Here is a 14,788-nt window from a genome sequence, read left to right as displayed (position 1 = left end):
ATCCATAAAGATAGATTATTAAGAAATTGTGTTTGGAAAACTGGATATCAGAACTTCACAGAAAGACTATAAGAGTCAAAATTTGATTAGGAGGATGCAAGTAAAAATATTTTCTGGACATGATAGGACCACTGCATGCATGAACCCACAGCAGCAGTAGCTGCCTGCATATGATCTGCACAGGATCAACCCACTCAACGTTTTAGCATAGAGAGCAAAGGAATTCACATCCACTACCCTTAACTGAGGGACTATTGACAGCTGAAGGCTGTGCTTGGGGAGAGGAATGTCTCTCGACCCAGCTTGGGTCTCCCTGGCTGTGGTGCAGAGAATGGCTGCAGAGGAGACCCAGAGCCAGGAAGCCCCGAGGAGGGGCCAAGTGAGAAACAGTAGTGGTGACAGAGCATGGAGTGACAGGCAGGTTCTGGGCACATGTCCACGTGATGGCACACATGTTTGCAGGAGTGATGTGTGTGAGTGTGAGGGAACGGGAAGAATAGGAAATTGCCATGCACCCTCAGGAGCTCTGAGCAGAGATGGTGCGCAGAAGTACGTTAATTCACTGCAGCAATGGCTTTGGCCAAAGGACTAACTCAGCCCATGTCACAAAGAGGTCAGAGGAAGCAGAGAAAGCATCTTAAAGAGTGAGTGGGGGTGAGGGCGGGGAGGGTAAAGGCATCTGCCTCCAAGCCTGACAGCCGGAGTTTTCACCCCAAGACCCACAGAATGGAAGGAACTTCCACAAATTGTCCTCTGACCTCCACATGTGCTCTATGGTGTGCGTGCACGCGCGCGCACACACACACACACACACACACACACACACACACACACACATGCATACACCCATGTACACATGCATTCAGACACACACATGCATGCGCACACACGTACAAGCGTGCACACACACACACATGCACAAACAGAAGGAAGGAAGCAAGGAAAGAAGAAGGAAAGGAGAAAGAAGCAAGCAAGGAAGGAAAAAAAAATTTAACATTGAGTGAGGAGCCAGCGCTTTAGCTGTGCAATGAGGGAGGCTCATCAAAAAAAAAAAGGACATACGGCCACCTGGACCCGATGGTGCCGCTAGATCAAAGTGACCGCTTGTTCAGCAATCCAGATGGAGACCCTAAAGAGGTCTGAAAATAGCTCCAAAACCTCAATACCTATTCAAAGTATTAAGTAAAACTGATGAATGTAAAAAAAAAAAAAATGCTCATGCAGAACTAAGAGTCCAGAATGAAACTGTTGTTGTTGCATATTCACAAGAGGAGAAAAAAACTATCCCACAGCACATCATAAAACTTCACAAACACGAGCTCCCTATGTACCTTTGATGACTGTGTAAAGAATAAGGAACAAAGAAAATCAGCATAAAGCATTAATTAAAATGACTTAATTTAATATTAATGTCTAATGACAGCATGAGGAGATGACTGGGCTCCGGATAGCTCGACAACTCTGAGTGAGATAAGGGTGACAGCACACTCCCAGGACAGAGCGCACAGCCATTAAGATGGTACATTCTGACATCACCAAGCCTCTTTGCTGAGTATCAAACCCCGTACCTCATGCATGCCTGGTGCAGCTCCGCCGCCGGACTGCAGCTCTAAGGCCCCTGGGTCACACTGTGACTAGCTAGGAATGGCAGGGGAAGGGTCTGTGTGCAGCTTGGCAGGCAGATTAAAATGAGAGAGGGCGTTGGCTGTGTCGGGAGGTGCAGAGATCAGTTTCTCCTTATTTTGGTTAAAGGTGCAGAGCTCAGAAGCAGAATGTCAGGGGAGCTCTTGAAAACAGTATCCCCAGGGTACCGTGTCTCAGCTGACTGACACAGCTGAGCCCCTCTGCTCTGCTCACGATGCCCACCCAAGTAGGAAATGGATTACCTTAAGCTATAAATCAAAACTTGCAATTGTTTTACACAGATACATTGTGTTGTATGCCACTCGAATTTCTCTGGACTACCACAGCAGTGAATGTCCCTCTGTTGACAGCACTATTTGGGTCTTTGAGGAACTAATAAGGAACTGGCCTATTCTCTGCTATAATGAGGCTGCCCTCAATAGTATTGATCAATGGAGTCGGGTTATTTGTCTTGAAAATAGTAAGAACATTAACAACAACAACAACAAAAAAGTAGTCACGGAAAATAAATACCTTGGTCTTGAATCACACACTCCGTGGTGACCAGCGGCGGCACCTGGCCTCTGGTGTTGGTAGTGTAGACTTGTCCGCCTCTGGTGGCCCTGTCACTCTCGATCACTTGGATCTGACAAACAAGATGTGGAGAGCGGATTAAACTGAGTTACAACGGAGTCCTGACACACAGTTAAAAGGGACAGTGGCTTATTTCTGTTCCCTCTTCTCACTCTCTTTCCAGAGAAAGAGGAAAGAAGAGAAAGAGCAGGGCAGAGGGATGGAGAGAAAGAAAGACAGGGGAAGGAGAAATGGAAAACAGAGAGGAAGTCTTTTAAAAAATCCTTTTATTTCTTCTCAGATAAATTGATCGACCATGCCTTCACTTTCGTCTTCATTTACTTTTATAGTTTTAGACTAACATTTGTCAAATTTCAAGTTCTATTCTGTAATACTCTTAGCTTGGACCCTGACTATTCAGATACCCTTATTATACTTTCTTATTTATTATAGCTATGGATGAACATTTGAAAAATACTTTAGAAAGTAGAGAAACGTGGAAGCTTTAAAAGAATCATTTTTGTAATCAAAAGAAACCTCTAAAAATCTTTAAGTAGAGAAGAAATGATACTTAATATCTGACCTAAAGCGGCCTACTTTGTACCTATCTCCCTCCTTAGCTTGCCCTTCAGGTCCCTACCCACCCTCCGCAGAGTAGAAGGTATCTGGGGGGTGGGGGTGCCTGTTGTTTAGAAATCATGATGAGCAAAGGCCCCCAAATGTTGTCATCTAACTTACAGACATATTCCTCCACTACTAACATTTGATGAGGAGGACCACAGCAATTTTTGTTTTGTTGTTATAACTGCCCAGGTTTAAAACTGTGAGCAAAATTGAGTAGAATGAAATTAGAGAAACAAGAAGTAACTCAAAGGCTATCTTCCTCCAGTCTCCAGTCCCTCCCTTCCCAGTCCAGTTTCGCACTTTCCACAGAAAAGAGGTGGGATGGAGATGGGGAGAAAACAACAGAGGGGGGAAAAAAACCAAAATAAAATGTATTTTAGAATTTAAAAAAAAAAAAAAAAAAAAAAAAGGCAAGCACTAGGAGGCAGTGAGAGGAAGGGAGCCTCTTTGCTGGGATAAAAACTAAAAGATGCCCAGTCTCCCATCATTATCATAAACGCTGACTTTGAACCAGCTCTGAAGGGTTCTCTTCTGCTCCAGGCTAACTGAGAGCAGATGGTGCTGGCATCACGGATTCCATGAATACTGACAACCGATCTAGCCTGAATTCAAACCTCTATCTGTTTGCCGTCTGGCTCCCTCAGAGTCTGAGTAGTTAGAAACCCAAAGATATAGGATGTGTTCCAGACATCACAGCCACAGCAAGACACAGGCAAGATGCTACCAAGAAAAAGAAGTGTGCAAAAACATCAAGACACTGTAATTATAGTCTGTATTTAATCACAAAGCGAATTGAGTGACTCAAAATAAGAGTAGCTTTTTACATTATTAAATATTAGCATTTAGCATGGTCATTCCAACCAACAAAGTCTAAGGTGAATATTATTTATACTACAATCATGTGCCTAGAACACTGAACCTACACAGTCACCAATCAGTATTCCTAAAATTCTGATTTCAAACTATCCATTTATAATGTACAAAGCCTGGTCCCCAAAGAAACAATGTTATAATTAGTCATCATTAATTAAATCCACATCTTGTCAGAACAAGACACAGAAAAGAGTAAGAAATATCAAGCAGTTCTAGCCATTGGTAAAAATAGCTTTTGTTTTACCCTAAATGCACTCTCCTGAAAAACACCATCAGAAATGAAACAATGAGCAAAAGCTCCAACAGTGACTTGCACGTGTGAGCTGAGGTGTAGCACAGTGACATGTGACAATGGCAAAGCACTCTCAGAAGACATAGATCTCTCTCCCCTTCAGATGTGGGTCATTTCCACGAGTGATGTGGGATCATAAAACACAATCAGGAGAGAATGCAAAGGAAGCGCTGCTCTTGAGAGCAAAGTCTGAAAAGGAGAATGAAGTTAAGATGCACGGCCACATAAGCAGAACTGTTTGAACTGTGGGCGGTGAAAGGAAAAATAGATGGACACAACCTCTGAGCACCTCCCCTGATGGATGCAGAAGAGGATGAGGGAGAGCTTCAGGGATGATGCGTCTATCAGGTCATAATGTGGCTAAGACCACCAGTTGAAGAACTACTGTATTAAGTGCCTCACTCAGGATTGGAGTACGGTGTCTTTCTTTCCAAAAGAATGCTTCATTAACAAAATGAGTTGTTTTCGTCGTAGAAAAACAAACAGGCTCCATCTGGCATCACTTGACATTACTTCAAGGTAAAAAAACATGGGGCAGATTGGCACATTGCACACTTTGGAGGGCGTGACGAATCCCAGCAGCAGCTGCTGCCTCTCCTGAATGCTCATTCACCCCTCAGCATGGGCAGCAGGCTCCAGTAGGTGCTAGAGGCAGCAGTGGACAAACTGCATCCCTGCCCCCATGGAGCACATGCCTGCGAATACAAGAACGGTGGCAGACAGATAACTGTACAAATAACGTGCCTTCTGATGGGCAGTTAGATGTTTTGGGTATGAACAGACATTGATGGAGCTCCAAGGATGCTGGCTGGGTAGTAAAGACATTGGGGGGGGGTGGTATATAAGTCAGGCCTTGCATCTGCCTAGGAAAGGAGGACGCATACTGGCCATAGCAATGTCAATAGTCAAGTTGAGGTACATACAAGGCATGTTTGAAGAGCTAGCGTAACTAAAGCAGAGGTGCAGGGAAAGAAGAGACCAAGACAGAGGCATCTACATTTGTGTACATGTGTTGTGAGGGGAGCTGAAGTCAGGAGTGGCCAACAAGGAAGCATCACATGAGGTACCGTAAAAACTTTGACTCTGAGCTGCAAGCTTTGCTCTGAACCAGGGCCCGGTCTGACTGAGGACTGATGGATAGCCTGGCGGCTGTGCAGAGACTGCTTGGCCAGTTAGGAGGCTCCCAGAGTCTCAGGCAGATGGATGGTGGGGCTGATGAAGAGACTAGAATATTAATCACAGGGCTACAGGAAGAGAGTCCATGATGAGTCTGAGGCTTTTCGGGTAAGGAGCTGGCAGATAGGGCTGAGGCTGGATTGCAGGGAAAAGGTCTTAGTAAGGATCCACGTGTTTGCTGGAAGCCATGAGAATGAGAGTAACTACAGTGGTGACTCCACATTAATGTGTCCACAGTCCACAGTCTGAATGAAGTCCCAAGAGCAATTCCTAGGATGCTCTCAGTTGATGTCACCTGCATGTTCTTATACTTACTATTGTACATTGTATTATTCAATATACTTTGCATAATGTTAACCTAGAGACTAAATGCCCTTGAAGAAAAGGTCATTCCAAGGATTAAACCTTGGGGCTCCCTAATTCTAGGAGAGAGTCAGACAATAATAAGAACCCCCCCACACACACATACATATATATACATACATACAAGCATACAAAACACATACCTCACATATACACAAATCTGTATATATATGCACATACCACACAGATATATACAGACACTCACATACATATATGCAAACACACATACAAATATAAACACACACATATATAAACACATACACTCCACACACAGACATATATATGCATATACACAAACATATATATATGCACATTAAACACATACACACCTACAAATATATACATCAGTGGTTCTGAATCTGTGAGTCACAATGCTTTTGGAGGGTCCAAACAACACTTTCACAGGGGTCCTACATATATAAGATATTCTGCATATGAGACATGTACATTATAATTCATAACTATAGCAAAATTACAGTTATCAAGTAGCAATGACAATAATTTTATGGTTGAGGGGGGAACACCACAATGTGAGGAACTGTATTAAGCTTCACAGCATTAGGAAGGCTGAGAACCGAGTTTCAAAATAAGCTCAATGTAAACAAAATATTTAACCCAAATAAGATAAGATAATTTTGTTTTAATTAAAGACATCCTGTCACTGGCATAAACGGCTTAAGAGAGAAATGGTTATTCTGTCTGTTTCAGAGGACCCAGTCCATGGCTGCCTGCACACATGCATTTGGGCAGAGCCTCCTGGTGGTGGAACATGTGGCATGTATGTGGTATTTTTGTGTATGTGTTTGTACGTGTCACAGCAGACAGGGAGCAGAGAGCATGACAGAAAGGGGTCATGTATTAATTCTTTTTCTGTTGCTGTGATAAAGCAACACGGCCAAGGCAACGCCCAGAACTAAGCTTATTTTGGCTTATGGTTAGAAAGTTAGAGTCCATAACAGCAGGAATATTAGGGCAGAATGTGGCAGACATCGTGGCAGGAGCAGGAAGCTGCAAGTGAGTCAAACACAGCAAACTGGCTGTAGGAAAAGGACTCCAGCTAGTTAGACCCACCCCCAGTGACATGCGTCTTCAACAAGACCACACCTTCTAAGCCTCCCAAGCACTGCCACCAGCTGAGAACCAAGTGTCCAAACACATAATCCCATAGGGGACATTTTCCTTCAAACCACCACATGCCAGGAACAAAATACTCCCAGACTGATTTCCTCCAGGTAGGGCATATCCCCTCAAGTCTTCAGACCCTTCCAAAGCAGCACCTGACTGAGAACAAAGCATTTGTGGGGGCTCTTTCATATTCGAGCCAGAGAAATGCTAAGCCATTAACATAATAACGAAGGTACTAAGAGCTGCTATAGTTGAATTCTTAATGTATTATAAAGTTTGTTATAAACATTTGATACTTTGTTACAAATCTTCAAGTTTACAGAATTATAATAATAGACCAAAACTCTTCATCCTTCTCTGTATCTGTCCTCTTTTGAATGTGGCTCAGTTTCCCCTGATCAGAAGGCCCAGTCCTCCCTCAAAGCCTGCAGAGTGCTCTGAACCCCAGTATGCCTCCATCAGAACTGCAGGAGAGAACAGAAGCCTCCTACAGCCAGGGTCTCAGAACTTCTAGGGCCCTGGAGGACTCAGTGCTAACAGAGGGAAGAGCTTCAGTGTGGGAGAGAGAGGGAGTACTTACCGGGCTGGGGATGGAGTCAGGATCCAGCTTCCTCTGGAGCTGTGGTGGTGGCCCAGCCATCTGGGCAGGGCCTCCAGGGAAGCCTCCTGGGTAAGACACCTGTGCACCTCCCATCTGAGGTCCATAGTTGGTTGCTTGGAAAAAAAAAAAAAAAAAAAAACAATAAAGAAGAAATAACAGTCTCCACACCAAGGTGTAAGACTCACTGGCAATATTACATTGCTGAATCATGCATGCTGCCAAGTTCATCTTGTTAAATAAAGCAGAAAGCTAAAACTGATTCCCTATATTTCCTCTTTAACTTTCTCTTCTGACACAAGCCAGAGGCTACTGGTCCTTCACAGGTGACACAGAAACAAACCTGACTTCCAGCTCAGGACACATCCCCTCCCCCTCCCAGGTGACCCACATCTTGGCCTCACCCTGCCAACCTTACCTTGCTGTGGAGGGTAGCCAGCACCCAGGGGCTGCCCTGGCGGAGGTGGGGTCTGATACTGGGCATTCAGAGGAGCAGGCCCAGGAAGTCCATCCTGCCTGTGAGTTGGTGGAGACATAGGAGAGGCACCAGGGCCGTTCAGGGTGGAGGGCGGTGGTGGCAGAACCTGAGAGCCTGGCTGCAGAATAGATGGCTGTGCAGGTTGCGGAGGCCCCTGGAAGGCACTTGCTGACTGGAGGCCAGGGGGACCCTGGCTCTGGGGAGTCATGCCCACACCTGTGGAAGAGAGAAGACTGTGGCTAAGAGATGCATTTCTCAGCTCTGATGCCTATGATGCATATGGTGGAAACATTTGTTTTCTATACACAAAGCAAGAAGGCACGCTTGAAAATTATATATTTATGTATATATTATGGCAACAATTAAAATTATCCCTCAGAAAGTGATATAAATATTACTTGGGGCGTTATTTTTTTTTTTTTTTAACAAATAGAAAGTTTTATGAGTATAAAAGCAAGACCTCTAGTTTTAGTAAGAAATTTCTTTTTAAAACAAGATTTAGTGTTTATGTGTGTGTGTGTGCGCGTGCGTGTGCGAGTGTGTGTGTGTGTGTGTGTGTGTGTGTGTGCGCGCGCGTGCACGCGCATGTGCTGTGTGTGCTGAATAGAGTCCAGAGGAAGGAGCTAATACTATAGGCAGTTGTGAGCATGCGTGTGGGTACTAGAAGCTGAATGGGGGTCCACTGCAAGAGCAGCAAGTGTTCTTCACCCCTGAGCCATCTCTCCAGTCCCCACTGAGAGACTTAACAGCACAAATTTTAACCTCAGTGTACTAACTTTACAAAACCCATGCACTAATTCAGAACACTTATATCTCCTATAAAACCTTGAAAAATATAAAAGGAAAACTGTATAGAGCAAGAATCATTCAGATAATTTATACTTTTACTAAATTATTTGCATTCTGAGCTTGACTTGACAAGATAGGCTCCTGCCTTGAGTTCCCTGCCTAACCTCCCTCAGTGATGAACAGTTGCCTGGAATTGTAGGCTAAAAGAAACCCTTTCCTCCTGTTGTTGTTTTTGGTCATAATATTTTATCCCAGCAGTAGAAATATAACCCATCGAGGGAGCGCCCTTAAAGAAGTGGTTCTCAACCTTCCTGATGCTGCGACACTTTAACACAGTTCCTCATGCTGTGGTGATTTGCCCCCCCCCACCAACCATAACATTATGGTTTTGTTTCTCCTTCATAACTGCAATTTTGCCTACTATTATGAATCATAATGTAAGTATCTGATATGCAGATGGCTTGAGGCGACCCCTGTGAAAGGGTCGCCCAACCTCCAAAGGGGTCACGATTCACAGGTTGAGAACCACTGCCTTAACATCTACCATGTAGCCATGCTGCTACTAGGGTGGGCATTCCTGCTCTCTCCTCTTTATCTGGCTTGTGGCATCAGAGATTTGGTTGTTCCAATAACCTAAATGCAGAATTAAAACTCACTGTTAGACAGTAAGCATTGTATATTTAATTTGGAGGACCCTATTAAACAATACCATCTTAACACCACCCTCACAACTCCTCAAATAATTACACTGTTTAATATCTACCTGGGAACTCAGCATTTTTGTCTTTTACTGTCCTAGCAACGAAAGTACAGTGTTCTGAGGGCTCTTCAATTATAATGAAATAGCGGCAACATGTTCAAGAGAAAACTAAGGAGAGCCATTCACAGGATTAATGGTGCACAAGGTAGCATTTACTATGTCATGCCAGGGTTATGCTATCTTAAAGAAGAAGAAATGGTGAGGGTGGGAGTGTAGCTCAGTGGTAGGTTAGCATGGCTGGGGTTCTGGGTTTAACCCCAGCAGCACAAAGGACACTGAGCATCGTAAGTGAACGGTGACAATGCACCCTTACCATAACTGTTGATCTGCATGGAGCCGAACTGACCACCCAGCTGGGTGACAGAGGAAGTGGACCCAGGACCTGGGTAAGATGACTGTGGCAGTGGCTGGCCTGATGCATAAGAGGGTGCCGCATTATTGACAGGTGGGGGCCCTGGAAATCTAAAAGGCAAAAGGTATTGTTAGCATCAGAGAGTTTCTTAAGCAAATAAAATACAAAATAGTTAATATTTCTAAAACAACAACAACAAACAAAAGATCTTTCTCTATGTGGCAGGAAAAATGACTGATATTGTTCATCTTATGTTTAATCTTGATATGAGCTCAAAATAACCCATGTAGCAGCACCCCACATCTCCACTCAAGGTTTCCCATGCCAAGGGAGAAAAGTTTATAACACAAACACAGACAGCTTTGGAAATCAGTTTGGAAAGACGAGCCCAGTGCCAATTCATATACACTTAACTTGATCAATCGAAGAAAACCAACAACAACACAACCAAGAGCACCTGGTTTATGGTTATATTTTTGTGACTATTCTGCTTATCATTCAGACCCAGTTTTTTAAACAAACCGGAGTTTGTCTTATGTTCTGAAGTCAGCAGGGCACTCCTATAAAACGGTGTATGTCATTACTTGGTAACATCGTGGCAAGTGTGAAGTAGGTTCTTTGTTTTCTAAAACCTCCATCCTGCTTTACCTTTGATGTAGTTCAAAACTATGTCTGCTGTGTGTCACTGTCACTGTCTTGATCTAAGCAGTGGCTATCACCAAAGGGTGGTCCCATCCTGGGGACACAGCACAGGAAGCTAATGAATGCCTCGGAGTCATTATGACTCTTTTCTTGTTAACTATCAATTTCAAGTAAAAATTAAGGTTTCCGACACCCGGCCTGACTTCAAGATCTTTATTTGCAACAAGAGCCTGCTTTTGTTATGCATGTCTTGACTTACATTGCTCACTGAGAGGCCAGGGGGCCACAAGAGGCGCGGGTGCACAAGAAGTCCACAGCTCGCTTTCTTTCTTTTTCTTTCTTTCTTTCTTTCCTTCCTAGATTTCTTCTTTCTTTCTTTTTCTTTACTTTTTTTTTCATTAATGTATTTACTCACTTTACATCCTGATCACAGCCCCTCTCCCTCCTCTCCTCCCAGTCCCAAGTGCTGGGACAGTTGATCATGTTTTAATCCTAAAATATTTCTAAGAAAAATGCCTCTCTGCCAAAAATTTTAGAAGAACCAACATAATTAGATTATGCACACTTCAATTTAAATATATTTTGGGAAAAGGGAATAAAAAAACAGAAGACAAAAATTAATTAATTATTTTTTTGTATTACATTTCAATTGCATGTGTGAGTGCATACGCACAAGTCACAGTGCAGGGTTAGAGATCAGGCAACAATTGAAGAGAAGACTTTCCTCCCACCATGTGGGTCTTTGGGATTGAATCTAGACTATATGGTTTGGTAGAAAGTGTCTTTAACCACTGAGCCCTCTCCGCCCAAAAGTTAAAGTTTGATGGTAAGTTTTCTTTGCATCTCTATTTACTCCATGATCGTAGCTGTGAAACATGCACTGTGAAATGTGATTTTTGTTTTTTGCTGACAAATGATTTCAAGAATTATCCAAAGGCCAGGTGTGATGGCGCATGCCTTTAATCCCGGCACTTGGAAGGCAGAGGCAGGCGGATCTCTGTGAGTTCGAGGCCAGCCTGGTCTACAAAGCGACTCCAGGACAGCTAAGGCTACACAGAGAAACTCTGTATCGAAAGACCAAAAAAAAAAAAAAAAAAAAAAAAAGAATTACCTAGAGATCTGCCTTATAAATTCACTACCACATAAAAAGAAACATTTTGTCTTTGCTTTCTTAAGAAATGACAGTCATAGTGGAGGGGAATAAGGGGAAAATTGGAGGGAGGGAGGAATGGGAGGATACAAGGGAGGGGATAACCATTGAGATGCAATATGAATAAATTAATAAAATAAAATAAAATAAAAATCCCTCCCACACAAACTGTTTATATGACTAAAACTTATTGGCACTTTTGTCTATAAAAATGGAAAATGCCAAGAAGCAAACAAACACACTTATTATCTAATTCAACTGTGTTTATAATATATTACTTTTATATGTGAAAAAAAATGACACTTCATTCTTTGAAGCTTACCAGAAATTGACACAGGGAATAACCATCTGTAGGTAAATTACATTACAGAGCATAGTCTCTGGATGTTTGTCTCTCTGTCTCTATCTTCCTTCCTCCCCCCTCTCTCCTTCCCTCCCCACCTCCCTCCCTTCACCTCCTTTCTCTACCTGTGGATCAGGATGTAACACTCTCAGCTGCTGCTCCAGGGGTTACCTATATGCTACCATGTTCCCTGCCATAATGAAAATGGACCAAAGTGTAAGCAAGCCCCCAGTTAAATACCTTCTTTTATAAGAGCTGCATTGATGGAGGTGTCTTTCCACAGCAATGAATGGTGACTAAGACAGTAGGTTTCGATTTAGCTTTTTCAAAAATCTTTAGTGTGATCTAATTCTCCTTGAACCTTTTCTTCTGCCCTGGCCTCCTATCTACTTCCCCTACTTAAATCTATCCCCTCCAGTTATTCTCTTACTTGTTCTACCTGTTAAGTCTGTGACTGACTGTCCCTCCTCCGTTATCTTCCCTCAACACAAACACAATGGCCCCTTTCCGACTGCCTGGCCTCTACAAGTACTCCACTTTAAAGACACATCTACATACCCAAGTATGACTCTCAGCACTTGTCTTTCTGTGTCGGGGTGACCACACTCAGAATAATCGCATCCAGTTCCACCCATTGACCTGAAATTTTCATTTTTTCTTCACAGCTAAATAAAATTTCACTCTGCCTCTGCTCTGTGTTTCCAGTCCCCATTCCTCAGTTGGTAGGCAGCTAGGCTATCTCCATTTCCTGGCTATTATGAATAGAGTAGCAATGAACACAGATAAGCAAGTGTCTCTGGAGCAGAATATAGAGTCCTCTGGGCAGATGCTTGAGTGGTGTAGCTGGATTGTGCAGTAGATCTGTTTATTTCTAGTTTTTTGAAGATCCTTCACATTGTTTCCCATAGGGGCTACAACAGTTTGCATTCCCACCAACAGTGAAGAATGGTTCTTCTTTCCCCACTTCCACTCCAGCACTTGCTGTGATTTGTTTTCTTGACCTTAGGCAGTCTGGCTGAGGTAAAATGAAGTCTCAAGGTAGTTTACTTTGCATTTTCCTGAGTTAGGTGTGAGTTACTGGTCAGGAAGGGGCCATAATCCTTCCAGAACAATCTAGGCTAGTGCTATTGTTGGCAGTGCAATTGCTCCAGAGATTCATAGTAAGATCCTTCTGCAGCCTGCTTGAGTTCACGGGGCATGGAAAGACCACGTTGACACTAAACTGAAAGTTTCCTTCCTACTGGCTAGCTTTCATGGCACTAGAAGATGCTATGCAGAGTGCTAGGAGGAGGAAAGTCATCAACGGTCTTCTTCAGGTGTCAACCCAGTGACCCACAGGAATGCCCAGCACGACAAGATAGACTCATGGGCGTATCAGGAGGGCATGAATGCCCAGAACTGTAAATATGATCAAGACGCATCGTCCAGGAACTCACACGCCTCAACAGTGAGCCTATTATTATTGCTTTGCTAAATGAATATAATATCGAAACGGCCCCCTAAATACTTTTCATTATGCCCATGGGTCAGTGGGGTTCTCACATATCATCAGAGAAAACTCCTTTTCATAATGGTTAGAGGTTCAGTCGAGAGACTCACAATAAACCAAAGTTTGAAAGAAAGAAAAAAAAAAAAGACTATGGTGTATCCAGCCCTAAATGGGACATCAATATGATACCCACTCTCCTCAAATCTCAGAGATGACTGTGGAGGAGGAGGCAGAAAGATCTTAAGAGCCTAGGATTGTGGAAAACTGCTGAGAAACAGTGCTTTCTAAACATGACCGGGCCATCACACACATGAATATACAACAGCTGTGGCTGCAAGCCAGGAGCAAGTCCATCACAAATGAGGGATGGGCTCACAAGGCCAGAGAAGCGGGCCCTGGTCAGTGGTCCAAGCTCCTGTGGATGGCCCCACACACATGTACATAGTGATGGTGAGAGCACTGGTTGAACTTAGTGAGATAAAAAACAAACTAATAACAACAACAAAAAAAAAGAGCAAATGAAATAGAGAGGGTCCTTGGGTTCTGGGAGGAGTTGGGGAGGATGATGATGGGGGTGGATAAATGGATGATAGTCTCAAAGAATAAATTAAAATTTTGTTTTTGAAAGAGAAAGGTCACACACATCTATTCTCCTCTGACAGCCTCTGTCAGTAGATTAGTGTGACTCAGATCGATGTGCCCTTTGCCTCTGCACTGCCGCGTGTGTATAGAAACATGTCCCATGGGGGCAGATAACAGGCAACCTGGAAGCCGAACCTGAGATACTAGACTTTCCCCCTGGATTTTTCTGCTTCTAAGTTTTCCCACTTCTAACATTTAGGTCAACATTTAAGTTGCGTTCAATAAAAAAAAAAAAAAAAAAGTGAAGGGGAAAGTATAGGATCTCATTGTTCTTCTGTGCACTCAGAGTCAAAGTAGATTCTGAAACTAAGAGTCCTGGAGTCACCAGATGGGGGAGGGCAGCCCACAGACAGCAGCAAGTGGACTTTCTCTCCAATGACACGGCAAACACTAGCCAGTGAAATGCCTTTGGAAGCTGTTGACGTGGACTTGAACCTATGGCCCGTAATGAGTAATCGTGCACCATGCAAGGGTAGTTTCCATGCAAAATTCTCACAATCATGTGTTAGAGACGTAGCTAGGACTGAGAAATCCAAGGCACACAGACTTGTTAAGTTAGTGATGCATCAGTTAACAATAGGACATTCTGAGAAATGTGTCAACTGCGTGATTCTTGCCTCTGTGCAAACAGCAGAGAGAATGCAAACCTGAATGGACGTGCCTACTGCACACTTACGTTACAGGGCACGTGCAACTTGCCCTATGCCATAACGAGCAAAAGAACACTCGAAGACATCCAGTGAAGAGAAAAATGTGCCTCTAAAGGGACGCAGTGCAGTAACACCACAGTGAGTCCCAACAGACTTCCCTAAGTAGAACACACAGCACTCATGACGAGTACTAGGGAAACACCTGACTTAGTGTGGCCACTGCATCCCTACTCAGGGCTCTGTGCT

At 43.5% G+C, this 14,788-nt stretch overlaps 2 protein-coding genes across 2 annotated transcripts in view; one reads left to right on the top strand and one right to left on the bottom strand.

Moving 5' to 3' along the window:
- The window catches only part of Myoz2 (myozenin 2), a 1,071,004-nt gene that overhangs the window by 791,746 nt on the left and 264,470 nt on the right, over positions 1-14,788 (top strand). The window lies entirely within an intron of this gene.
- Positions 1-14,788, bottom strand: part of Sec24d (SEC24 homolog D, COPII coat complex component) — an 88,757-nt gene that overhangs the window by 62,064 nt on the left and 11,905 nt on the right. The window contains 4 exon segments of the mRNA XM_051165561.1: positions 2,158-2,269; positions 7,230-7,363; positions 7,666-7,941; positions 9,588-9,736. Coding sequence (XP_051021518.1) covers positions 2,158-2,269; positions 7,230-7,363; positions 7,666-7,941; positions 9,588-9,736 — 671 coding nt within the window.

Source organism: Acomys russatus, chromosome 23 (assembly GCF_903995435.1).
Source record: "Acomys russatus chromosome 23, mAcoRus1.1, whole genome shotgun sequence".
Lineage (NCBI taxonomy): Eukaryota > Metazoa > Chordata > Mammalia > Rodentia > Muridae > Acomys > Acomys russatus.
This window is presented reverse-complemented; position numbering and strand designations above follow the sequence as displayed.